The sequence below is a fragment of the Nesoenas mayeri genome (assembly GCF_963082525.1).
Source record: "Nesoenas mayeri genome assembly, chromosome: 13".
NCBI classification, from domain to species: Eukaryota; Metazoa; Chordata; class Aves; order Columbiformes; family Columbidae; genus Nesoenas; species Nesoenas mayeri.
The window spans coordinates 18,506,603-18,534,430 of record NC_137550.1 but is presented as its reverse complement, the minus strand read 5'-3'; the positions used below and the strand labels follow the sequence as shown (position 1 = coordinate 18,534,430).

At 42.9% G+C, this 27,828-nt stretch overlaps 1 protein-coding gene across 2 annotated transcripts in view; it reads left to right on the top strand.

The window, feature by feature from the left end:
• Nucleotides 1-20,452, top strand: part of AMMECR1 (AMMECR nuclear protein 1) — a 66,952-nt gene extending 46,500 nt beyond the window's left edge. For both annotated transcript variants that reach the window (XM_080352841.1, XM_080352840.1), the window contains 4 exons: nt 8,357-8,471; nt 12,685-12,775; nt 14,052-14,148; nt 16,150-20,452. In XM_080352841.1, coding sequence (XP_080208967.1) covers nt 8,357-8,471; nt 12,685-12,775; nt 14,052-14,148; nt 16,150-16,264 — 418 coding nt within the window. In that variant the 3' untranslated portion in view covers nt 16,265-20,452. The remainder of the gene's footprint in view (nt 1-8,356; nt 8,472-12,684; nt 12,776-14,051; nt 14,149-16,149) is intronic.
• The last annotated feature ends 7,376 nt before the right edge of the window (nt 20,453-27,828 follow it).

Here is a 27,828-nt window from a genome sequence, read left to right as displayed (position 1 = left end):
GTTAAGGCTACAATTGAAGCCATTAAATACTTTTCCACTTGTGCCTGCGCTCCATATCAAACTCAGTATGTATTCCAGAACTTTCTGAAGATGTCCGTAACCCTTTTCCTCCCCGCTGTGGTGACTGTGGCGTTGGCTGCTGGCACCGCATCTGCACAAATGCAGTATCAGTGAGTTCATACAGCACGAGGAACAGGTGGTAGGACATACTGAAATAAGCAGTGATGGAGAACCGGTTGAATGCCGTATATCCTAATTGTCTTTGTTCAGGTTTCAGAAGTACTCCAAAGAAAATAACTGAATTGTTATGGCTTCCCCCACCCCCTTTTGTATTAGACTTATATTTACATTAATATTTTTATAACTTATGTCTTTCAAGAATTTCTAGGGCAATGACAAAGTGTTGACAAAAATCTTGATGTACGGCCATAAATACATACCATTTGTAATACAGCTTTTGTTAGCTCCACCTGTCTTACAGTACCTTTTATTCAGCACTGTTGTTGAACCCAATCCCATCGAGTGGGGTTGTTGAGGCTTTGCTGGTGGTGACAGAACCCGGCAACAGCCACTTCTGTTTGATTCCAGACCACGAAGCGTTTTGACGTGACTTGTTTGAACTCACCACAACTGGGTGTCTTGTCGCAGATACAGAAACAAGGGTGTCCCGGGGGTGGGCGACCCTGCCTTGTTCTGCACGAAGCTGCTGCTCCGACCCAGAACCTTGCACTTTTTATTCTTATTTTAGCATGTCTTAGATTCAGATGAATAATTTCACCAACCAAGAAGTTTAGGTGTCTTGACTTGACTCCTAAAGATGAAGTTTTTAGGTCTGTTGACATCTGAATTCAGAAAAAGCTTTGAAATGTGGTTGTTCTCGTCCCTGTTGTCTGAGTCAGAGATCAGGAAACCACTGAAGTGAGCAAATCTCTTTGATAGATGGTTCTTTTCTTCCTTGTCAATCAGCGATCTGAACGGGTAATAAAAACTCTATATTGCTTTGTCCTTTGGGATACGGTGAACAAATCAAAGTGTTTTCTCAGAATGTTTGAGGTACAACACTGGCAGCTTGTTGTTATCTCTTTGTTGCTGGGTCTGCTCTTAATAGCTATTAAGAATTTTCTTTTAATTGGTGTATCCTCTTAATGTGTTCTGTAGTGTTGTTATGCCACCTGCAAGAAGGCCGACAATATTCAGTGCTGCATAGTTTAACTAAATAAAAAGGAACAGAAAATCCACAAACAAAAATCAAAACGAACAACAGAACTGAGCACACACACACACAACCTGAATGACTCTTGGTGAATACAAACCATGCAGATATGATTGTAAAAGCTGCAGCCTTGCTGATACCAACCAGTTAACAATTATGCTTGGGAGAAAGTTAAGGCATTTTGGAGGACATACAGACAGTTTATTTTAGGTACTTCTGGCTGCCTAAAATAGAGACTTAATAGTCCTATCTGGTCAATGAATGGAGGTTGCCTTTTCTACTGGGCCTTTCTAAACACTTAATTTAGGTATGAAGTATAGTATTCTTTTCAAAACTAGAATAAACATCTAAAATAGAGTATCAGAATGGTCCCTCTTCCTATTAAACTCCATGTCTGAATCCAGACAGAGGTCGGGAGAAGCTTTGTGCCATACCACAGCCTTGTGCACCGCAAGAAACGTGATTGAAGAGCCAAAATGCCAGATCAATATTTCATTTCTCCTCCTGTTCCTTGCAGCGCTGTGCTAAGAACTTCAGACAAGTATTTCCAATGCGTATTCCTTTCTTTTTACCCCGTGGCTGCCCCATAGCAACATAAAGTGCAGGAAGCACAAGTGTTGTTCTTTCCCTTTCTGCCTCCCAAATGTAAGGGAGGGTTCAGGAAAAACACGTCACTTGTTTTGTTTCCTGGAAATTTTTACAGTCTGACCAAAAAAAAACCCCCACCACTATATAAATAAATTCCTTTTCCTTGCATTCAAGTGATTTGATGCATGTAAATCACTCCTTGAAATCTCGGTGTAAGTTGGCAAGGCTCTGCTGGTCATAAAGAAGAGTTGTCAGAAGGCTGTTGTGGGTGTGTGAGGCTGGCTGGTCCCTTCTGCCGAAAGCTCGGGGAATTCTATGCGTAATAATCTCAGTTTCTGAAGAAGAGCACGCTCTGCAACGCTTTTCTGGCTTAAAAATGAATTGCAGATCGTGACTTGGAAGCTGCTGGTTTTTTGTGCTGTCTGCCAAGCCGAGCTACAGTAGCTGATTTTCATTAGGAAACTACTGGTGATCTGCTCAAGTGTTCCCTAATTTCTTCCCATTGAAGTTACTGAATGAAGTTACTTTGCTGATCAGTAACCCAGCAATGGAAAAAAGACCAAACATATATACTATATATATATATATACACGTATACATCCACTTTGCTTCTTTCTGAAACTGTGGTACCAAGTGTCTCTTGTTGCTGTTATCTGAAACGCGGTGAGTTTGCCACTCACGAATTTCAGGATGTTTTCAATGAATTGAAGAGCGGTATGTAAGCCCTTTGGGCTCAGTTTATGGACACAGGGCCATTTCTTTGTTAAATGCATTTTGTAAGGTAATTTTGCTGAGCACATTTCGCTCGGTGAAGGAATCGAGAATCAGAGGGTTGTGCTTACTGAGCTAAATGAATAGAAGTTTTCAGAGCAGATAGAATTAAAGTCCTTTCCGTCCCATGTAAAAGCAATGCCAATGTACTGTTTATCAGAAGAGAGCAGTAATTTGTAAAATGAGATTTTTAGTCTGTTTTTCACAACTCTATTGATGATATTTGAATAATTGTTTAGATGCCAAAAAAAGTGTGGTTTGGTTTAGCTGTGTTCAATATCGGAAACTGGTTAAGAGAAAATTGACGATAGCAGAATGAACTGAAAAAGCAATGGGAAATGTATTTTTTTTTTTTAATTGGATTAATTTGATGAAACGTATCGGTTCTATGTCAACTAATCCTGTGGGAGCGGCGTTTCTACACGGCAGGCTGAGCAGATGGGGGAAGAGAAGCTGTCACGAAAGGGAGATTTTGAGGAGCTGGGATCTCGGATTCTGTTCTGGGCTCTGGCAGCGACTCGCTGCACCAACCTGGACTGCGTGAGTCACATCGTGTCTCTGCCGCCTCGACACGTCCTAGAAAAGGGAGTTTTGCTTGTATCGTGCCCAGCGTTTGTCAGTTCCCTTTGCATCTCCTTCCCCTGTGTTATGGCTGAACCCCCAAAGTCATTTCTAGTAACATAGAAAATGGGACCCAATTTTGTGTAAACTCTCTATCCAGTTTGGGTCTGTAGATGCGACTGTCCCCAAAAAGGAGGTTTAGCGAGAAATTTCATTTTTAATTCATTTAATATCTTCATTCATCTACACTTAAATTCTTCTTTACTATTTTTGATCCTTACACACTGTCAAACTTTTTAAAGGATCCTTTAAATCTGATGACAAAGATTTTCAGGCACTTCTAAACTGAGTAATGTAGCTCCATGACTATTTATTCCCCAATTTGCGTGCGGCTCTTTGTTCCCATCTGCCACATCACATTTAAGAGCCGTGCTTTCCTAAAGCACTTCTGTAGACTGCAGGGATTGCAGCTGGACACCACACTGACGTATCGCCTGTATCTCAGATGATTCCCAGAGCTCCTCTGGTGGGATTTGACAAAAACAAGATGTAGTCTTAAGGAATACAAGCCTTAGTTTTCTCTTTTGCCAAGCTGCATGCTGTCTGTTGTGGTGATTTCCTTTCCTTTAAATATTTCCAGTGTCTTTAAAGCGTTTGCAAGCTTTTCTGTAGCCCAAATGAAGGAGGAGTGGAACATGGATAATTAATTTCTGGAGAGGTTATGGTCAAATAAATATCATTAAGAAGCTGAGATTTCTATAGGATGACTCAGCTGAAGACAAACTGATAGATAGATGTGCATGCATGTTGTGTCTAAATAGAATTGTCTTTGAACAGGATTCAATTTAGACTTTGCCCGCTTCACTTCTGACGTGGAACAGAACTCCATGTGGAAAACTAATGTCCTGTTCCTGGCCAGCCCCTCCTCGCCTTGCTGGGCCCCGCTGCTTCGCTACCGTGCGCTTCAGCACCAGCGATAGGTGGGAATTGGTTCTGGGCATCAAAGAATCAGGAACAGATGGTTTAGAAAACGCCTTTAAAATGACTATTTTTTATTTAAAAGTCATTTTGAACTCTGCCTAATTTTTCCAACTTATTTTACTAATTATTTCCTCTCATCCTTCCTTAATTCTAAGTCTAGCAGAAAAAAATGTGGAGCTAATATATGTGTGTATATAGATATAGATATAGATATAGATATAGATATATATTTTAACCTGATATCTAATGTGCCAGATTTTGTTCTTAAGAATCCTTTTGTGTTTCTAATGGAAGAACACGGCATTGAATTAAGATTGTAGAATCACCTTCTAATAACACAGAAATAGTGGTTCCGTCAAATGGACAGAACAAAGTCTGCTCTGCTAATCAAGAATGTTACACAGCGACTCGTCATTCTGAACAGCTCAGACCAGTAACAAGCTTTGTGAGGAAAACAAGCATGTATTTATCTTGTCTGTACTTGCTGCGTCCTTTGGGTTGGTCACCAAGCTGCACGCTGCTGTGCAAAGCGAGGCACAAAGCTCAATTTCCATACATACATCTTTATAGTGTCCAAAGCATATGGGAGGTGCCGAACTGCTGCCTCTAGAAACTGATGTTGTTCCTCCCAGAACAGGAGCGGTGAAGGAAAAGCTCCCACGAGCGTTTTCATCCTTGGGAAGGGCTGAGATCTTGTTTCCTGACACATCACATGGGGATTGATCCCCTGCTCACAACGTTTGGGTGTAAGGACAACGCTGGATTCCATCTCTAATGACATAATGTGTATTAAAAACTGCAAAAATGAAAACAGTCGATGTGTGGAGAGGTGATGGGAAGCTCCTCTGCATTTAGGCTTCTCAAAGGTATCTGGAACTGGCTTTGGAGTTGTAACCTTGATAGTAATAAGAAGGATTGAGAAGACAACTCATACTCTAATATACGGCACTTAAAAGCTAAACGTTTCCTAGTTTTAAGGTAGTATATGACACACTTAAATCAAACTCATTAGGGCAGGGTTATTCAGTTTAAAGCTGGTTGTTCTACGACGAGCACTTGATAAAATTGCTGAACCATTTTAGTGGCATAAGTTTTGCGTTAGCAGACAGAGTGTTTCACATATAGCTCACCGGTTCACGTAAATACTTTCTTGTTGGCGTCTCCCCTCAATACGTTTCGTTCCAATTGCTGATTGTTTGTCCACACAAATTTCTCCAGGTAAATGTTGGTTTTATGTCTGTGTTGGGAGAGACAAAGCTGGTTTGAAAGATGAAAACGCATTGGGGTCTGGAGCCAGGGAAAGGAGAAATGGAATAGCAGCAGCATCCATACGGACCAGTCACAGCGGTGTTGGAGACACCATTGATCAACACACAATGTTTTAGTTATCGCGAGGTAGTTACATGAAAGCAAGATATTTGTGCCAGTGTCACATTATTAAATAACGCGCCTTTCTGCTTCCACTGTGTTGGTGTGAAGCTTTCAGATGGCCGCTTTTTACCGATATTCGAATTTGTCATGATTCGCCCCCCCTGTTTCATGGTATGATATCAGCACTGGATCAGGCCAGCTGAGATGCACCTTATGCCCGTGTTGTATGGTACTTGTTTCTGTAGAGCTAAAAGTAGGTTAAATGAGGCAGGTTTCCCATCTGTGCAGCAGATCTTCAGGGAATGGGACTTTTCCTGAGGCTTTTACTGCTGACATTACTGGGATCGCGCTTGCAAGCCATTTTTGCTTCAAAAAGTTGAGCTTCACAAGTGCGTTTTGGCAGTTTTAGTAAGAGGAATTGAAAGTTGGATCAATTCCTAGTATCAACTTGTGCAAAATAAACCCTCCGTTTTTCGAAGGTTGTAAGTTCTTAAAATAACGCGCAACGTTTTGCATTGTAAGATCGTTGCGTAAATCGTGAAAACCAGGTTTAAACAAGTATTGGCAATATCTATGCGTACAGTTGTTCTGCAAGATCACTGAATATGTTGTTTCTGAATTGCAATAACGCTTCTCTCTGGGTGCGCTTCAGTAGCGCGTTCACATCAGTTGGGGACACGGTAGAGGTGGAGCAAACCTCAGGGAAATGAGCAATTTGCACGTATGCAAACTTGTAGGAGCGATGAATTTTAAAAGGATTGGGGTTTCTGAACCTCATTTTTTAGTTTGCAGTAAAAGGTGAGGTAAAATATTTAAAGTGTGTATGCGTGTCCTTATTAAATAACCTGTGAAGAGCATGTGAGTGCAGAGGTACCATCTCTGGCTCAAAATACCAAAGCCTTAAGCAGCTGGATTCCTGCAGAGCGTTCCAGGAAAGTACCCCTGGATATTCACCGCGTTCTTCCATTCATTCATTTTGCTAACTGGTCATTAATACGAGGCTGGATGGACTTTTAGTTTGAGCCGCCCTTGTGTTCGGAGTATTCTCCCTTTATATGTATATATCTATTATTTCCCCTGCGTGGAGGGATATGGAGGCTGAATGAGCTGTTTGTATGCTCATACGTTGCCGTTGTGCTGCAGCTCTATGAGTGGATCTCTGATGTCCCTCCAGAACACCAAGTGATGCAGGATGGTTCCCAGGGTTCTCAGGCTACCTCTGTAATCCCATCAGGCCAGTCTTGGACAGTGCTGTCTTTGGATACATCCTCAGTGAAAGGCATTGGTTAAATATCACACGCATGATGCTTTAAGTCTCCTTAGTGTTCCCAGTTCTTCCCAGGCCTGTGTGCCTGTCAGTCCTACAGAAATGTCAACACATTCCTCTTGGCTCGTTACTTACTGGCCCAACACCTTCTCTCGCTTCTATGGCAGCTTTACCTGGAGTTACTCCTAAATAATGGGTGGCATAATTAAGTGTTAATTATATCACAAATTTGTCTTCATAATGCAAATCTAAATTTCTGAGCTATTTTGTAATGTAAAAATACCAAAGCTCGGAGAAGGGCTTCCAGTCTAAATTCCACTACTATGTTCTTTTTTGTAATAACTGCAAAAAAACTTTCCTTCCCCCTGTCCCAGAAGAATCAAGGTTCTATTTTAACTCTTCAGTGTATGGTATTAATTTGTGATGGGAAGCTATTTCTGGTTATAGGTATGATTTCCTTTTGCTAAACTTTACCTTTTTCTTTGCTTATACATCCTTATTTGGTCTATTCTGTTATATAAAATAGTGGTATCTGATGCAGAGACATCAGCCGTACGCGGGCTGTGTCCATGGCTGTGATGATACCAGCTAATGGCAACCATTGGCTATATGCCAAGCGAAACAAATAAAGATCTGTTAGATGAAACAATGAGAGACGTGAAGAACTTGGTGGGACTTCAGCGAGTCTCTAAATCGTCAATTCTCTTTACTCCCCAAAAGGCTCAGTTAGCAGATCAGCGTGTCTGCTGGAGATGAGCACGTTTGTATTCGTAGATGTCATACTGCAAACCTTAAGAGAATAAAAAATGATGAGATAGTGTACTCGCTTTAACCTTCCCTGTTCTGATTTAAGTGGTTCTCAGCCACGCTGCCCCAGGTGGGACGTGCGGCTGTTCTCCCCCGCGGCACCGCTGGTGTCTGGTTTTTGGAGGCACTCTGGAGCGTGTGCTCGGGGCTCCTCTCCCGAACCCCCCCGGCCTGGGGTGTGTGGAACAGGGGAGCCTGGGGACCAGCCAGCTGTTCACAGCCTCCCCCTTACTAATCGTGACCTCTGCTTTGCAGAACATCTTCATGTCTTGTGCGTTCACGGGTCTGTAGAGCCCTGGGATGTTTTTACCTTTTCATACTCACCTTTGCCAGTAAGCATGAATACCATACATTTTTCGGAGAATATTCTACTTGTTTGGATTTTTTCCGCTGAAAGTTCTACAGTTTTATTACTGCATTACGTGTTCGATTATTGCAGTTGTGTAGTTTAATCCTTTTCGAAAGGCATTTACTAAATTGCAAGTAGAAGAGCTATTGCTTTTATAACTTTTTCCCAAAAACTTTCTGCTGCTTTATTACTAAGTTTGTCACATTAGCCAAATGAGCTCAGGAGGGAACGACCCTCCCAGTTGCCACCGGCCAAGAGCTGGGACGTGTGTCTAAGGAGAGAATCGGGAACATTGCTCAGCGTCTTTCGCTGGCAACCGGATTATCACGCTAGTCACCATTTCATCAGGAATTTTTGTTTGTCCTTTGTACTTTTCAGTTGATTCATTAGATCCTTGAATTAACAAAAGAAAAACGAATCCTTTGAAATTGTGTTTTGTCTCCAACAGTGCCCTTAAAGACAGTCGCTTCCCCCCAGTGACGAGGGATGAGCTGCCGCGGCTTTTCTGCTCAGTGTCTCTACTCACTAACTTTGAAGATGTCTGTGACTACATGGACTGGGAGGTAAGAAGATGACACTGATACATTAACATCTCGAGCAGGAGTCACACCGTTTAAACTCCCTGCATGTATTTATTCTGGTTGTTACTGTTTTGCGCTCTCTACACATTGTTCTGTGCGTAGATTCAGAAGATCTTTTTGACAGAACTGTCATCACCTTCAAAGTGTGAGCTATGAAAATGGAATAAAGTTGTGGTTTTGCCCACGTAGGCACTCAAATCCAAGTGCTCTGCACAGCTGTATTGCTGCCCAGGCCTCCATCGAGCCAGGTGCTTGGCGATGGTGTCCTGAGCCGCTTTAGCAGCACCACGAGCTACAGAAAACCAGATCAGCGCGGTGATCCTGGAAAGAGGACGTTCCAGAATGAACGATCACGGTCTGATTATGCTTCTGGAAACAAGCACCGCAAAACATCACCATCCCAAACAAGCTGCCCTGTTTAGCTGGTAGGAGCGAGCTGTTCATCTTTGCCCAAACCTGCTTTGCTTGCGGAGCGAGTGGCCCACACAGACCCCACCAGTGAATCTTGTTTTCCTTTGCTGCTTCAGCGTGGAGCTGGATCTGGTTTAATTGTCAGGTTCCTGAGGACCTGCACGCGTTCTCTTGGAACAGCAGCATAAAAGGGATTAATAGGGAAATGCTGCTTTTAGCGATATTTCTGGGAAGGCTCGCTGAAGGAAACGTTATTCTGTATTCTTTTTCCCAAATTGTTTGGTATTAGACACTTGCAGAAAACCAAGGTACTGCAGTTAAGCTGAACTCCTCATCTCAGTCCGTGTGACCATTGTGTTGAGTTTGAATCTAAATGTGAAATTGTTGTATATGATAGCAGACCATATAACGCCAAAGACACCATGCAAGTTACAGTTTCTCCTTTTAATCGTGACTTAGCCCTACTAAATATTTAGGATTTCTTAACAGAAAAAGAGGCTTCGTATTACATTCACACATAAAAAATGTATATTGAATAGAAGTTTCCTTCCTTGTTACAATTTGAAGAGGCCCCACTGTATCAGAAGGGTATTGCTGTATCAGAAGGGTATTGCTGTATCCAGCCACAGCCTCGGCATTAGGAATTTTACCGTAGCTGAAAGGCTTAATTAAAATGCATTTCGTTTTCATTTCATAATGACGAGGGCATCCCACTCTGGGTAATTCTGAATGAGATGAGTGTAAGTTGCCTTTGGGGTTTATCAGCATTTTCAGCATTATTCATTGTTTCTATAATGTCAGACCAGAGCTCAATCTGAGCTGAAACTGTGTGAGTGTTCTCAACAAGAGGCTTTTTTAGAGTAGTTTGTCTTGTCACTGAGCTGATACTTTAAACAACATTTTCGAGTCATCAGACTGTAGTGACTTTTAATACTAAACCAAGCTGGAAGTCAAAATTAAAACTAGGTGGACTTCTGGTAGTAACCATTGTTGTGTTATCAATTCAATTGCATTTATTATAGTTTATTAAAAATCAGACTATGAATGCACTCAGAAAATGTTTCTTTAAAAGTGATAGAAGCACAGTGATAGATCTTCTCTCTGATTAATGAAATAAATTAGTATTTCAGTTGTAAGAAGCAATGTGAGATCCCTTTCCAGCAGCAACTGCAACCAAGTAAACAGGAGATCTGAGTGGACTGAGTGCTATAAGCTCCTATAGGGTTTTTCAAATTGCTGCCATTTCCACCTTTCATAAAGGTAACGAGGAGGAAGTACGAACCTTTAAAGGGCCATTCCAATGCCGTGCTTCATGGGAATGCTTCTCAAAGCATAATGTAGCATTGTGACTTTCTATGGAGGGCAACGCGCTTTAGTTGTTGGACAGACACAGGGTGCAGGGGCTGCTCTTCGGTTCTGGAGCCCGTGGGTCCCGCTGTGGTCCCGGTGCTGCTGGGCTGCGGTTTCACAGCCTGAGCAATATGGGAAACTATTAAGATACGTTTCTTTTATTGATAGGACTGCTCTTCTATTAAAGATCAGATATCAAAGGACTACTCGGGAGATAAGTCATAAAGAGGAGTTATTTTTAAACACGTCTGATATGCATAGCAGGCATTCCTTCCCTGCTTTAGCCGTAGTTACGTTCATCTTTTTGATCTGTTCTCCCACCACGTCTCTTCTTTCTGCACAATCTGGATCCCTGCCCGGGACGGCTCTGGTTTGCTGTGTGTTCCCAATGCAGGTGTGTTTGCACGGGCACCGTGTGCCCCCCGCAGCGCCCGGGGCCGGAACAGAACACCGAGCTGGAATAGATCACTGTGAACTATCATGTGCTGTGTCCTTTAGGAAGAACTTTAGGAAGATTCTAAGTGTGCAGTGGCAAATGATTTAATGTGTCTCCTGCATGCCGCTTTCCCTAGAAATACAGGACAGAAAAGCCAAGTGCCTCTACTCAGTCCCTCTCTAGTTCATATTATAGCAAATGAACTCTTTTTTTCCCCTCATTAATTAAGAATTTGTGGGGGGGTTTCTGGAAGGTAAAGCCTTTCTAATTCAGACCCTCTTCTCATTTTTTTTTCAGTTAAAACAACACAAAATATGTAATTATAAGACGACACTTTTTGGAAAACAATATTGTCATTCCAACAGGGTAATAACCAGCTAGAATTGACTAGAATTAAGCGGCTCTTCCTTAAAGCACCTTGAAAGAGATCTTTGCCCTCAAGTTGCTCTCCTTCAGTGAAGTAAAATGTGCAGAATTGTACCCGCTTACTGTGTTGATACAAAAGGCCTTTCGCCTGTGTGCGCTGGTTTAAATATCAGCTTCAATAGATGTCGCCAGTAATGTTGACTGACAGGTGGCTTTTCATTGCTGACAAAGTTATTGTAGTGCTGTGGAAATCCTCTCCTTCCTGCAGCCGCAGCAGCACCAGCAACTCCTGCATCTTCTGTTCCTCAGAACAGGAAAGAAAGAGTCTTGATCTCTACATTTCATTCTCTGTGGGTGATATTCAGTGATTCCATGTATGTAAATAAATGATTCATTAAAAAACAGCATGCTTGTCATGAAGTAGAGAGCGTATCTCCCGACTAGTCTTTTGCCTCTGTTATTAAATCAGAATGTCCTATTTAAGCTCTACTAAAGATGATCAGAAGCAAGCCAGCGTATTTGTTACCCATCAGGCTAAATAGCTGTAGAATTCAGCTGATAAAGAGTGGGGTCACCTTCGATATATTGCAATAGTGGCTTGCCCTGAATTGTTCCATTGCAGCCAACGTTGTGTGCAGCTGTTCCAGAGCACTGGTTGGGTAAATAAAGGGGAAAGTCACCCTGTTCTGCGGTGGCGTAAGGAACACGGTACAACTTGCAGAGCAGCTTGTTTGTTTGAGAATGTCTGTAGCTTGCGGCTGTTCAAAGATGGAGCTGACAAACCACCACATTTCTTCCTCTCGGTGTGGTTGGAGAGTTGGTACAAGAGGAGAGATTTGTAACCTGTGTTTGGAACTTTGCGTTAGAGCAGAGGAACACAAGAGGTGCTTGAGCAACTGATTTGGTTTTGACTGTCGTGCAGTTACAGTAAAATAGGTTGTCACTGGGGGAAACTGGGTTTTGATTTATTTGTGTCCAAAAAGAAGTGTCATACCAAAGAACACCGTATGCTTTGGAAGAAACTCTTCATTTCTACTTTGGATTTCAATGGCAGTAACAGTTATGTGGGCATGAACATAAGAATGTCCATTGACGAATGCTTTGTGATACACACAGAACTCAAATGCCAGTTACAATGCCTGGCAATAGAACACGTTTGCTGGCGTGGCCGATCCAGTACCTGGAAAACAAGGCTGCTTAAAAAATGCCCTGGAAAGGTGTTTTTACAAATGGGGCGGGGAGCAGCTCAACTTTATATACATCTGAATCTTTGGTATTAGTAATCTTTGTTTCCATACCATCATTTTGTCATATTAGAGCACATAGCAGCACGGAAACAGGAGTTGGAAGCTGAATGCTTTGGAATATCTTCTTGTCTTACCTTAGTGGGAATTTTGAAGGCTCCGGGCTCAAGTTGATAACGTGACAAATCTTTCCTTGTTCAGAAATAAATGCTCTTATTGAAACATCATTAGATTTGCCAGCTTTCCCCCTCAGTGCCACCTCTTGAAACTCTGTGCAGAATGGTATTAACCACCAAATGCTTCACACTCTGGGCTTTATCATGTTAGAAATCTCTTGTGTATATATATATTTTCTTTTAATGTACTAAAAGCTGCCAATTTCTTGCAGGTGGGTGTCCATGGCATTAGAATAGAATTCATCAATGAAAAAGGATCAAAACGCACCGCCACCTACTTACCGGAGGTTGCAAAGGAGCAAGGTCAGCGTTGCACTTTATTTCGTATGATCTGGTGAAGAATTTAAACATAGATATAAATCTAAAACGCAATATTTGACCTTGCGCTGCCGTCAGATGATGGAGCGATATTGAATTGTAATAAGGCTCTTCTATGAAAGGCCGATTTCATCCTGTTTCAGTGCCCTTGTGGGGTTCAGTGGGATTTAAACACGTTATAAGTGCATTGGAGCTGTAGGAAAATAAAATGTGGAGGGGTGGTAACAGCGCTGGCAACGGTGCAGGTGTCACAAGCTTCCTGTACTTGTTCTGTTGTGGTATTAGTGACGTGCAAATACTCTATTAAGTGATGAGATGTCTGATCAATTATCTTAACAGCTGATTTATTCCTAAATTTGCAATAATATATATGTATATTTTTATTTCCAACTCTGTACTTTCTGCTAGTACTGCATTCCCTTTAGAAACACGGCTTCCCTGGATTTTTTGATGGATGAAAGGGCATTACTTTCAATATGAAAGCCCAAAATGCTGTTAAAGTCCCTTCTAATAGAGGCGCAGACTTACCAGTGGATTAAAAATCTGGAGTAGATTCGGTGAGGTAGGAACCATTTGGACCGAGCAGCCGACTCTGACTGCGCTTTCTATATTGGAGTTGAGCCCCTCAGAACAGGATGAAACCTTCACCGAGGATCAGATGCACTTGGGAATTCTGGTTCCAAAGAGGCACTTGAAGGTTCAGAGGCTTTCCAAGACATTTATTGCCCAGACCCCTATAACGTGATGTAGCAGTTCTGAAGTGAGACCTATCACTGTGAAGTTAAGTCGTATTTATGAAGAATTCTGATCTCTAAAGTTCTCTGCACGTGTTCAGCTCATAATTCTTTCGAATTTGATTTTATACAGAAATGTAACTTTTCCTGCTGTCGTAGCCGTTTGTAACCCATGAAGCGATTGTGATACACGATCACACCCCAGCATTTCAGAGAAGTTTCATTTGGTATCTTGTCCCACATCTCGGACACCTGCCGATATTGGGTCCACTCTTAAAATATTTCAACTATGAGTTAAAAACGTGTGTGTTGTTCGTAGAGCGAACTTTGCATGTAAAGAAATCCATAGGTCGTATTTCCTCCAACTGCTCTTGAGCAGGGAAGAATATTCTGAGTTTTCTGCAGCACTTTAGTACCAATAACGCTATTGTTTTTGCAATAACGCATTGTTTTATTCTATTTTTGCAACATCTGTTCTTCTTCCTGCCGTGTTTCTCACTAATTTTCCCCACTGTCCAATTCAACAGGATGGGACCACATTCAAACCATAGATTCCTTATTGAGGAAAGGAGGCTACAAAGCTCCGATCACTAACGACTTCAGGAAAACAATCAAGCTCACCAGGTACGGGGACAGCACCGATGGGCGCCGTTCTTGTCACGCTGTCACCTGCTCATTCCTCATCGGTGCTCAGTGCAGATCTTTATAGCTCCTGTATGTATTACTAACGATTTCTTTCCTTTGGCCACAGCAGCGAGAACATCGGTGCCCCGCACGGGGCTCAGTGACGCTCAGCAAGAAAGAAGAGGCTGTTGTTAAATATCAGGCTTCAGATACATCAGGGTACCTGCCCAGTTTGTCTCCGCAGTGTCGCTCTTGCACTGCTCTGTTTTCATTTTGATAACTTAAGAAAATGTTCTTAGTGGGCGGGAGTAAAAATATTTCAGAATTAGCAGCAGATATTCTGCCCATAATGTTGTAGTTACACGGTGAAGGGTGGAGGAGGAAACGTCTGCAAGAATGCTTCTAAAACTTTATCTTTTGATAAGTTTGCAGGATAAAATTACTGCTAAGCCCTCCTTAGCCATTCCATGCTTGGAGAAATAAGAGGGTTTTTTAATCTTGACTGTTGATCTTTAGAGAGGCCGCACTTGACGTACTATTGATACAAATAACAAACTGTTATCCTTCCTTTTATCAACTTTTAGGGACTTAACAGGGTCACCAGATGAGTTGTATAAATGTATATATTATCTTGGGTTTGTGTCTTGATCTCGTAGGAGTTTCTTTCCTCCCTAATACAGCTGTAAGCTAGGCTTGACTCCCTTGTCCATCATTAAAACCCAGTCCTTCCAGACATGGGAAATACTCGGGTTCTGCTGGTTGTTAATTCACTCATAGAGGACAAGGCCTGAGATTTTGGTTCTTTTCAGTTTCCACGTTTGTCGTCTTCCATCTACAAATCTTGCTGTTACTTGCTAGTAGTTCATGTTTAGACCAGATAGAACGCAAAGCATTTCTTAGACAAATATTTTAATAGGAGAGGAATTACTTGCCCAGTGATCTTGTGGATGAAGAACAAAGACAACGTGTCCCAGCGACTGTCCAGTCGGCTGGATTCTTACAGAACCTGACTATGTGGAGTAGCTGTGACTAAGGAGAATGTGCTGTTCTGAGTGTTAAATGAGGGAGGATTTCCAGAATCCAGCTACATTTTCAACTGGAGAACCTGCACCTTTTAATGTATTTCAGCTTTACACCTTACCTTCTGTTCAAAAAGAACAGAGATGGCTGAGGAGAAGAGTAACAGTGCTGTAGTTCCTCAACGACCATCTCTGTGCACCTCAACGGATAAGGAATATATTTTGCCAGGAAACCAGAACTGGATGGGACATGAGGAAATGGGCTGAAGCTGCGCCAGGGCAAGTTCAGATGGGCCGGTAGGAAAAGGTTCTTCACCCTCACTGGAACGGGCTCCCCAGGGCCTGGCCGTGTCTGGACAGTGCTGTTCGTTGTATGGTTTAGCTTTGGGTAATCCTGCAAGGGATTGATCCTTAGGGGTCCCTTCCAACTTGAGATAACCAATGATTTGATCCTTAGGGGTCCCTTCCAACTTGAGATAACCAATGATTTGATCCTTAGGGGTCCCTTCTAACTTGAGATATCCAATGATTTGAGTCTAAAAAGAACGTAACTCCGTGTAACGTAGCTGGGATTATTTTTCAAAGCAGCCTCTGGCAGGCAATTGATACTGATTGTTTAAAAACAGCCCAAAAATGTGTAGTGCTTGTTTACAGTTTTTCTTCCAGGTTTTACGTAGAGTTGGCTGAAGATACGGGACATTCTCAATCAATGATCTCGAGTTTCTATTCCCTGTGCTCGGGGCAGCAATTTTTAACAGTTGTGTTTGCTTAAAATACTTTTCCTAAGCACGCACGTTGTGATTTGTCGTGTGATTCAGGAACAGCGGTTCCCCCACCCTCATGCAACTGAGGTTCGTCTGATTCCTGCAGCACCGTCACCATTGAACACCGTTCAACAAACGCACCGCTCCCACCGTGTTTTTGGTGCTGCTTTCAGCTTCGTGGTGTCAGTTCTTGAATTTGCCTCTTTGCTCTTTCCTAGGTACCGTAGTGAGAAGATGACGATGAGCTACACAGAGTACCTTGCCCATCGTCAGCATCATCACTTCCAAAATGGTATCGGGCACCCCCTTCCACCGTACAACCATTATTCCTGACACTGAGCCGCATGACCAGTCACTGGACCTCTCTGCAGACCTCTTCCCCGGAGACCCTGCCCCGTCCTGGTCTAGCTATCTCTATTACTGTACCATTTTATGATGATAGTTTCCGTTGCCGTGTTGAGGCTTCGCACTTGGTTGAGCTCATCATGGCAACGGGAGGGAAAAAATGCATTACTACAAAGATCCCGTACTTTTTTTATTATTGAGTCACTGCAGATTTTTTTGCAGCATATATAGCCCTCGGGTTTTTTATGAAACTTTAAATTTCTACTTCGTTAACATTGAATTATATATCAATCAAGGCTTTCTGTGACTGTGGATGGAAGGAAGAGTTGAAGGATTACGGTTAGGGATGCTTTGCTTAGCAAAAAGGCGTTCGTGGCTTTTGCATTAATAGGTGTGACAGGGAACGAAACATATCAGATTCAGGTATATACTAGACAATGAATTGCATTTTCATAACATTCTTAATAATGTTTTGTGTACAACATCTCACCCCCCCCAGTAAAGATTTCATGTAGCTATATACAGCACATTCAGCCAAAATGCAGAAGGTGATATTCAATGCTTTTTTGGATGAAGAGGAGCGAGTGCAGGTACAATGGGAGGTGACGTTCGCGTGGCAGCATCTTCCGAGGGGGCAGGATGTGACCCGGGAGGTGACCAGGCGCCTCTGGCTCCCGCTCTGCGCTGGCAATGGAGGACAGTCCAGCCCTGTCAGCAATTGTCACCGTGACACGTTTGTAAAGAGCCGATGCCTTTCTGATGAGCTCACGTTAGGAGTGACGTTTGCTTTAAAAACGGGCTGGTGAGTAACAGATTTCATATTGGGAAGAAAACGGATTTAGATTTTAGTGCCTTTGACTATGACATAACTATATACTTGTATGTAACATTCGTAGGAAAAACACAGCAAATAAGCCAGACATTCTAGCAAACTATTGAATCTGCTCTGCTGTCAGGTTTTTGGGGGATTTCTTTTTTTAAGTAATATTATTTTTTAATAGCAAACCTGTTTTAGAGAAGAAAAACCCCAGATTTGTTCGTTCTGCTTTCGACCTTGTTGAGTTTTATCAAGTCTTGAATAGTTAGATACATTAACTATTGTTTCAAAAAGGTTGTTGTGGACGAGCACAGGACAAGTATGCCAGAATTTGACTTGTTTTCGTCAACAGGAATAGTTGTTGTGAGCTCTAATACTGCGTGTAGGGCAGAACAAAGACAACTAACTGGAAGCGTTTCCTGCTGTAAACCCAGGATTTAGCAGAAGGTCTGTGCGGTGTATTTGCAAACCCAGGATATGTTGGGAGCCGGTTGCTCACGCGCTCCCAACAACAGTGCGAATTATAAGGGACAACGCACGCCGTCTGTTCTAGAAAGACCTTCCTAATGTGAGCGAGTAAAGCAGAAATCCCAGTAATTTCGCATAATGAATGTCTGTAAATATATAGATGTAAAATACAGATGGACAAAATCAGTTCAAATTCAGTCGTTGAGAAAAATCAAGACTCATTGTGAAAACGTTTGGGGAAGTTTTCAAACCAGATGTGGGTCAATAGCTCATCCCTTCCGCCAGGTTGGCTTGGCCATTCATTCTAATGGAGGTTCTTGTAGAAGGTCGTAGGTATTTCCTTCATCCACAGCATTTGATGTCCAAATATTAACATTTTCAGTTGTGATGCCTTAATTTCTAAGCAGAGGGCCTGAAATTTCAGGAGCCACGAGAAGCCAGCCAGAAGCTGCAGAAATTACTAGATGTTTATACAGAAGCTATTTTGGATGGTCGCTGTTGTCTTGTTTCTACTTGGGGAACGCTTTTTAAATGGATTCGTCTTCGAGTGGAAATGGTGAAGCGGTGGCTACCTGATAAGAGTTGTATTGGGTTGTTTTTCCTTGCCCTTATAGGGAAACTGAGCACAAACGGAACCATTCTGCTGCAAAAAATAGAGAGCAAATAGTCATCCGACCCCATCTCTAGCTGTCATCTCGTCCAGCACGCTCATGCTGCCGTATGAGCGCACCCATAGATGTGTTTTTTTTAAAAAAAGATCTATTATATATAGAAATATATATGTATTGAAAGGTGCTAATCAACCTCAAGCAGGTCACGTGACTGGTCATGCGGATCTAAAATCATATCAGATTTTTTTAAGAAAAATCTTCGATATATGCAGATGTTATACAGAATTTCTTACCAGTGTAATAATGATATACTGATGAATAAACAATCCTGCAGGTTTTTAAGGACAAGGTCAGCAATACTTCCCACCATGGCTTGGGGGGGAAAAGGATAGTTTTGTCTCCTTTTTGTATCCAGCATAATGCACAATGCATTTTTGTCTATCTCTTAGTAGCTGTTGCTTAAAAATATAGTGAAAAGGGTGTTATACAAACTGTAAAGGTGTGCTTTGGAATGAGTTAACGCCAGACCCTTCTGGACCAGAGTTTTGTATTGCTAATTAAACTGTTACAGAGTCTGTGGTCAAATCAGGTTGTACGATATTCTGTTGTTGTTGTTAAAGATCGGAATAATCAGCCTGTCTACAGTGTTCTAGGGCACCTACCTCCTCAGCACGCCAGTGCTGAAACGCTTTGGATTGTTTGTGTGTGACCGTGGGTTTCTTTGTACGCACCGTGCAGTTCACTGTGACACGCTGGGACAGAACAGGTCTGTTCGCTTCACGCCTCCCCAGGTGCCATTCCCCGCGAGCTGTGGTCAGTACCTTTGAGCTACGTCGCTGGGTTTTGATACCGATTTGTATTGTGTTTTTATTTAATTTGGGGTACTTTAAAACAAGTTAAGGTACAACCAAGTAGCTTATTTCTCTGCTTTTTAAGTTGGAACGCGAATGTTTCTGAGCACTACTCAGTTTGCCTTATTCACTAAAGAGATTGTTGCTTGGTTGTTTAAATTCTTTTGCTTAATGTTCTTAAAAACCCTGTTCTGTAAACTGAGTTAGACAACAAAACCATAGACCTGACCTAAAGTGTGACGTAGCCCGGCGGCGAGCGGCGTCCCGTGCCGCACCGGTGGCACCACCGTGTCCCCCGTGGGGCCGCGGCGCAGCTCTGACCTCACGCCTCCCGTTCCACCGAGGCAGCCAAATCATTTGCACACCCCGGCGTTTGTATACGGACCTCGTGACTCGTCTTCAAATGCGCGGGTTTCTCAACCGTGTTGTCTGGAGTAGGTTACACCTCCCGTGTGTGTCCGATGGAACCAAAGACGCCTCCAGCCATGCCCAGATGCTGCTCCTAAGCCTGCCTTCCCGTCCTTACCGCAGCCCTGCAGGATTGAAGGTGTTCACTTTTTTATTTTTGTACAGTTTCTAACTGATTTTTTGCTAGTGATGTTAATTAAGTTTATTTGGGGAGTCAGAGTGGCTCCTCCATTTAAATAAACTGGTGACTTTCCTTTATGTTTAAAAAATGATTAAAAAATAGAAAAAAAAAGAGAAACCCAACGTGTGCCTCTCAGATTTAAGGGTTTCTGGTTACATTTATTCTTAAGACCAGCAGTGATTCTTTATATACAAAGATACGTTTTCCTCATTTTTTATTACTGTCAAAAAATAAAGGAGAGAAACCTCTTTGTTCGCTCTGGACCCAGTAACTGCGCTGGTACATAAACGCACTGAGAAAACCAACTTTTGTTTGGAACTTTTGTAACAACTTCTGACTGTTTTTTGTATATCAAAGTTGATTCTTTTCGAGATATTTGGATCTAGTTTCTAAGTTATTTTAGTGTTTTATATGTTACCAAAAAGAGAAAAAAAAAAAGCAAGAAATGACTTTAAAAGGTTCACCAGCATCTTGAGTTGCCGTGAACGCGGTGGTGACACCAGGGGTCGGAGCTGCCTGGAGTAGCTCGGGGGCCTCTGTCCTTCCCTTCCCTCCTTAGTGACTTGATTGATGACAATAATATCACAGATCACCCGACCCCCTTCCTTTATAACTAGATCCTCCTTCCTTCCACATTTAATTGCTGTTAGTGTGAAGAAACTGTTGAAACGGGCATTTTAATATAAGTATGGCTTAAAAAAAAAAGAGAAAAATGAGGAAAAAGACAAAAAAATCTAGAAGGTTATCTGTGGGTCTGTGAGATATGGCTGTGGAAAGATATTGTAGTAGTTTTAACACTATTGTTATTACCTTTTAAATCATTTACCCAATAAAATAAGGAAAAAGAATCACCATTTCTTTTTATGTTTCTCTGCTTAATTGTGCGGCTTGGTCAGTTATTTTTATTTAAGTAATTTGCACTTAGTGCTCTCATTAAGGGCTAATGATGCGTTAGGAGTATTTGCCTGTGACTGACTCTTTCTATTTTGCTGTAGGAACAGGTTGTGGATACTCCAAGTTAAATCGGTGTTTGTATCGGTTACATCAGGGATATCATCATTTGTATCAGTCACATCAGGGATATCATTATGTTTATCAGTATGTTTATGAGTGTTCATACAAGTGATTTGCTTTTCTGCCCTGATATGCATCTGGACTCAGGGGGTTCTGTCCAGGCTCGGGCTGCTCCATCACCGCGAGGGAGAAGCGCTTTCCACATTGCTGTAGAACCAGTTCTACTGGAGTAACCAGACATTGCCAAACTACTTGAGGAGCAACAGGAGGAGGGTGTGTGGGGAGGAGTCATTTCGCCTTCCCCAAAAGCTTTGAGTCTTAACATTCAGGCCATTTTTAAATGGTTTTACTTGAGCCGATCCCAGCAGCTTCGGTTCATGACCAGCTTGACCTGCGGCAGGTTTGGGTGTCCCCAGGGCTGTGCTGCTTTACTGGAGAGGGCAGGAACCCTGCGAACCAGCAAACCCACCATCCAGCTGCTGCCAGCACCAAGCAGCCAGACAGGTCAGTCCCACTTGGAGAACGTTTTGCCCTCAGCCAAATTCTTAGTGCGCTGGGAGACGTTTTCTACTGAGTCTGAATTCAAGGGGGTGTATTTCCCAAGGGGGTGTAGGTCCCAAAACAAAGCAAGAAATTGTTAACCTGTCCTGGAATTCAGATCTGATTTTAGAACTGGTTTTGTTCGCCTTTGACTAATTCAGTATTACCAGATCTCCTGGCTGTAGATGCAGTGTTTGAGAACAAACCAGTAAAACCCCTGTCACATTTAGATGTTGAAGAGCGATGCAGCCGTTACTCCATTTGCACTGAAACCTTGGGTTAGAAAATAAAAAAACCCTACTAAGAGAAAATTTGCCCAAGTAAGTACGTTCTTCTGTTGGTTTAGTACCTCACGGCTTTGGTATCATTAGTCAGCACTGGGTAAAACCTGCCTAAAACTCCATTCCTTTGTGACGTACAGCTAGTTCAGATTGCCTACCAAAATCTGCCCGCTCTTCTTGCTCCTTCAGCCAGCTGTGTGGTTATTACACCGTACCAAACTAGCAGAATAGGACTAAGGATGTTTCAGAGGTGGAAACTTGCTTATTCCTACATATACGTTGCTATTAAACAATGAAAGGCTGACTTACAGTTAGACGCAGAGGATCATTAGCAGTGCCTGGCAAAGGAAATTGCCTGCTTAGTTCATCTCAGGTTTCCACAAAGCACTTCACACTAGATTTCTGCTTTGGTTTTATCAGCCTTTTTAAAGAGAAATTAAGGTGAGAATTGGTTCTGCTGCTCCGCTGCGTGAAAGATTAAAACCTCTACAGTGCATGTATAATAATAAAGGGAGAGCCACATCTGCCAGGAACCTCTCACAATTAAATACCTGCCTGGCTGAGATGCAGGAGTCACAACATTATTACAGTCTATTTAAATATATTTATAATGGCAACCAGAAACATTTTGGAAGTGCATTGAAACTATCTATGGTATGAGATCCTCTGAGTACCTTAATTACAGTGGCTTTCTGAACGAAGCTTTGAGCTGAAAACTTCTGCACGTGTTCTACAGTTTCCTACCGAAGAGCCGCAGAACAGGAACAGATAGTGGTTCCTGAGTTCTTTACCTGCAAGACACGGACAGGGGACATTTAAAGAGCCATTAAAGGATTTATGGCCGACACTGAGGTCTGCCAGCAAACTGGGGCTCGGCTGCTGCTGCCGGACAGATTAACAGGCACAGGTCCCATGGAAACAACAACAGCTCCTTGAAATCCGCGTTCCCGCTTCCAGACTCACCCGGCAACACCAGAACCCCTGTTCTCATCCGATGTGATGATCCACTATCTAATATTAAAGCCCCTCTGTGACTCTTAACTGTTAATATTACAAAGCGGAAAGTCAATTTTGCTTTTCTTACCTAGTTATAAAAGTCTTAAGCACGACGGGCTCAGTGCCCGACCCGATGAGAATGAAAACAAAACTACAGTTAGCGGTTAAAACGCATTTATTTGTTTTAATTCAAAGGTTTAACAACTATTCGCCCAGTGATCTGGACTTAGGGCACAACGACAGAAAACCCCATCAGACCAAAATATGAAACAAAAAAAAACCCCCAACCAAGTACACAAATTACCCCCATCTGTAAATGTTACCTCATAACCAAATTTTAGCACATTAAAAAGTGTACAAAATTTATACCATTCTTACAAATGATTGGGAAGGAACAGCACGTGGCAGCGGAGCCTCCCCTGTCCATCCCTGTGTGTGCGGGGAGCGCGGGTTGAACCGCAGAGCTCGGGTCCTGGTGCAGCCTGGATGTGGCCGGGGGTGCTGTGCCCACCGCGGCCTCTGCAGCGTTGGGATCGTGACTCGCTGAATGCAGAAACCGTTTTTAAAAAGTACAAAATTGACCCTGAATTACAAATAAAACCATTTAAAAAACAAGAAAAACCAGCTTGGCTTTGACTAAGTTACACTCAAAGCTGCAAGACGGATTTACAGCAATAGCACTTGACGTACGAGACCACGGAAACCAACAGATTTGTTATGAGTCTTGTTACTGTCAAAATGAAAACATCAAAAGCTGACCTGTCTGTGTGTAGAAACCTTTTGCCTCCTACCAGAAGGGCTGACATACGCTCGCTTCCTCGCCTTCGGCCTTTCCAGAGCTTTGTTAACTATTAGGACTGATTCGATGCCTGAGAATCCACCTCCAGTGAAAAAATTGCAACACTGAGAAAAACGGTACATTTCTATTTTGCCATGAGCATAGGAAACAAATGCCTGTGGTTTAGGTGCAAGAACTAGGACATAAAAGCAAAGTTCAGTAATTTAATGGTTTGCAAATAGTTATTTCCGAAAGGAAAATAGAATTGGACTTTACATTATCAAATATACAGATACATCAAAACCCTGATTGTGGCCAGAAACAGATGGATAAGCCTATAGGAGGTACTCTAGACCCTGACTTCTCCCATCTTGCACTTCAGCAAGGCAGCGGCTGCGCAGCGCTCCCAAGCAGCCGAGCCCACCCCACATCTGGGGCCATATTCGTAGGCTGTGCCTTCTCAGTGATTTACACAAGCCTGGTCAAGAGCTGCTATTTTTCACACTTCAAAAGAAACAAGACGCAAATTCTTTGGTGCTTAAATAGGAGGGAGTTAAAAAGCTACAGCTCAAAGGCAGCGCGCAGGGTCTGAGCGCTCGAAAGCAGCCCTGCGTGGAGCCGAGCTGCAGCGCCAGATGTTTCCGCGGTGCAGAATTTCACCAGCTCACCTTCAGCTTTGGCGGACTGCTCACCCTAAGGCTGCGTCCACAAACAAGTTTGGTGTAGGTGCTAATGCTTCGTTTCTGTGTACAAATGGAGGCAAATCTAAACAGGCGCTCACTGGCAGAGTCAATTGCATCGCTCCTTGTTTCTTTTGTTTGAAGTGCCTGCAGTGCTAAAAATCAGGAGAGTAGAGGGTGCAGACACCTTAATACATCCCACCCTCCCTGGGCAGCCTGGGCAGTGGCACCGCACCAGAATTTTGTCTGGTGTTGTGCCTGACCCGCTGTGGTCACCAGCGCAGGGTGAGATGGACACTCGGCTGCTGCCAGAACAGCCTGTCCAGGCACCTCCCGCGCTGCCCCAAAGCTGCTGCTCACGTTCTCACATCTCTTAGTGCTGTGGCAAAAGATTTAGGGTCATTTGACCAGGGAGAACCTGGACTCCCCCTGCACTTGCACCTTGCGCTGCAGCAGTGTGAGAATCCCACCCCTGGGTCCTGTGGAACAGCTCCAGGCTCTCTTGCCGAGGACTGTGCACGATGCCGCAGGAGAGAACGGCAGTCGGCCTTCAACTGCGCTACAGTTGTGCTCTTTAATTGCCAGCATAAATAAGCATAAAAGCAACCAAAGAAATCATCTATAGAGCATCACTGCCTATAAAATAAACCATTCAGGGAAAAGGAAACCAGCCTCTGCCAGGGAGGAGAATAACGAACCTGTATGAGATGAAGCACGCTGCTTTCCCGTTCAAACAGTGTCCTGCACACTGAGCAAGCTCTGTCTGATGTATATTCCAAACAGACACCAGAGACATGTGAGGAACAGAGGACGTGACGTTCCAGGACATGAGCTTCTGAAGTTTGCTCCCTTTCTGCTCCCATTCCCACCTGTTCTGTGCCTTCTGCAAAGCTTGTGTCTCAAGCTATGCCGATGCAGTTTCTCGTGGCACCATACCATAAACCAAAACGAAACACCGAGTTTAAAAAGCCTTCCTAAAGAGGTGAGGGGAGGGAATAATTTAACTTTGGGGCCCCTCAATACAAGAAAGACATGGAGGTGCTGGATTACACCCAAAGAGCAATGGAGCTGGTGAGGGGCTGGAGCACAAGTGTGATGGAGCGGCTGAGGGACCTGGAGGTTCAGCTGGAGAACAGGAGCTGAGGGGAGACCTTCTGATCTCTGACCTGCCTGAAAGGAGCTTGGAGCCAGGGGGGTCGGGCTCTGCTCCCCAGGAACAAGCGCCAGGATAAGATTAAATGGCCTCATTTGCAGCAGAGGAGGTTTAGACTGGATACTGGGGTAAATTTCTTTCCAGAAAGGTTTGTCAGGCATTGGAACAGGCTGCCCAGGGCAGTGCTGGAGTCACCATCCCTGGAGGGGTCAAAAGACACGTTGATGAGGTTCTCAGGGACATGGTTTAGTGCTGGACTTAGCAGTGTTAGGTTAATGGTTGGACTCAATCATCTTGAGGGTCTTTTCCAACCTAAATGATTCTACTCTCCGCCAGCTTTGTTGATACCATACAACAAGCAAAGAAGTAACAGCTTTCGTGCCAGGTGAAGGCTCCGCTGCCTCCCACCCCATCCGGCTGCACCATTCGACTCTTACAGCAGCTCCATTGAATGCAATAGTTGGTTTCCCCCTCTACCTTGTTCCATTAGCCAGTTTAGCAACTTAAATTGGTATGGAAGGGTTCAACACGCTCCACAACCTGCTCAACACCCCTCGTGTTGCCTGTATTTAACATTCCTGCTACTGAGTTTAAGTCAGTCAGAAGAGCTCACAAACTGCGCATTCCAAGACACCTGAGCTTATTTAAATGCTTCTGCAGTCTTAATTGACCAGAGGCAGCCAATGAGGGCAATTAGCAGCTGGTTTGTACTGGCTGAGAATGCCCCAATGCATATGACTATAGATGATAGGAAATGTAGTTTGAAAACAAACAAAAAAAGAGCTGCTGCTTTCACAGAACTCAGAAATTTTTCCTGTAGCTGTGATATTCGGAAGAAAAAATAATTCTTTTTTAAAGTAGTAATTAAAAAAAAAAAACAGGGATAAGTAAAGTTAAGCAAATAATAATTCTAAATAACATTTGGAAATTTGGCTAAAATCATTCTATTGTAATACCAAACATTCCTGCTAAACAGGATTGAATCCAAGATAAGGCATGTTGCCAAATTCTTAAGAAAATAAACCAACCATGATACACTTGACGGTGACCATGAGCATGTTTCATTCAACTATTCACAGCAGACGAAGTCTATTAATGGGGGCCATGCTTTTAGCATCCAGCGCTCTGCACCTCAGCATCTCCCAGCAACATCCTCTATTCACCATAAAACACTGAATCTGCTGAAATAAACAGCAAAACTTCCATCAGTTCAGCAGCTAATTAAGTGTCTTCCACAGGCTGGCTCAGGCCTTCAACACTTTCTTTAGGCTCGACTCCATCAACACAAGCCCAGCTTTACCGAGCAGCAGCGAGACCACTTGATGGAATTCACCATGTACTCGGACAGGTGCAGGATCAGCAGCTGGTCCTTAGCGCTCTCTCACAAGAACTCTGATTAAAACCACAAGGAGCTGTATAGTCTGTCTAACTAAGACTAGCTATACATGTCTAATGGATAGTTTAGGTATATGCTGCACGTCCTCAAGTTGTGAGAGTACAGTATATTTATTCTGTATATCTATACACAGCAACACCTGGGAGAAAGCCAGAAACCAGTTTGTAAATTAGAGCCTGGGACAGTACATTTCTGATTGAGGTGGAGTAAAGATATTGGAAGTAGCCATTTGATCCCAAACCAATTAGAACATCTATATTTAAAGGCAAAAAAAAGAAAGCCAACCCCATCTCATTCTTACTTTTTGCTTCTTGAGGTATAAATGACTGCACCTTAACTTGAGGATACACCTGCAGGTGGCCCAGCTGGAGGAGGTATGATGGTTTTATCTTACAAGTCACAGCTTTGACAACACAATGAATCTATAAATTGCAATCAACTTCTGTACAATAAAATTCCCGCAGCCCTGAAACACAAGAGTCTGCAAAACAGACTCACCGTTAACTATCTGGAGGAAGACACCCGAGATTTCCCACCGTTCTGCCCAACAGTTTGTCCTCTAGCCTTGGAACGTTTGCACCGGTTCGCACCATTTACTTGTTATTATTCTGCCTATCTGCACCCTCTTCTCCAAAAGACACGTTGATAGATTTAGTCATACAAGGAAACTGGAACACTTCCTTTTCAGGAGAGGCCTGCACTGATTTGACATTCCATTTTCTATCTGTATTTAAAATCAGTGCACAGAATGTATTAGAGCTGTAGAAGGAGAACACGGGTTCGTTTTGTTTCTTCACTAACCACTCTCCTGAGCGACAACCAGTCTAGAACAGAGGAGGAATGTTTCAAAATCTAGTCAGTAAAGAAGAAAACTGATGTCTACACATTGGACTTTGTATCTCCACTCCCTCTCCAGTCTAAGTGAAGTGAAAACAACATTCTGTTCAAAGTCAGAACAGTGGATGAAATATCTTGTCGCAGCTTATGCGTCACATGGGCTTCTGCAATTATTTCAACTCACTTGAATATAATCATCTCCAAAGCATCAAGATCTGATGGGACTTGGCCAGATAGATATTTATCCACAGCAGCTTAGAAATTAAGTAGTTGATTAAAAAATTTTTAAGGAGTTATTGTTCCCCAACATTTTCAACCAGCTTAAAGGAAATACAGTAGAACCTTTTGCACTTAGGGCTGGGAGTCTCAGTGTACAGCGTTTCACTGGGACCGTTTTGCAACATTCAAGTGCTAGGAGTTGTGCCAGGACGATGCACTCCAACGTGTGCTCCGTTCACAGCAGTGGAGAGCTGTAATTCAGCTTTATTTCCTGTCCTATGATCTACGGGTACTTATATTTAATGGAAAATAAGTCAAAACA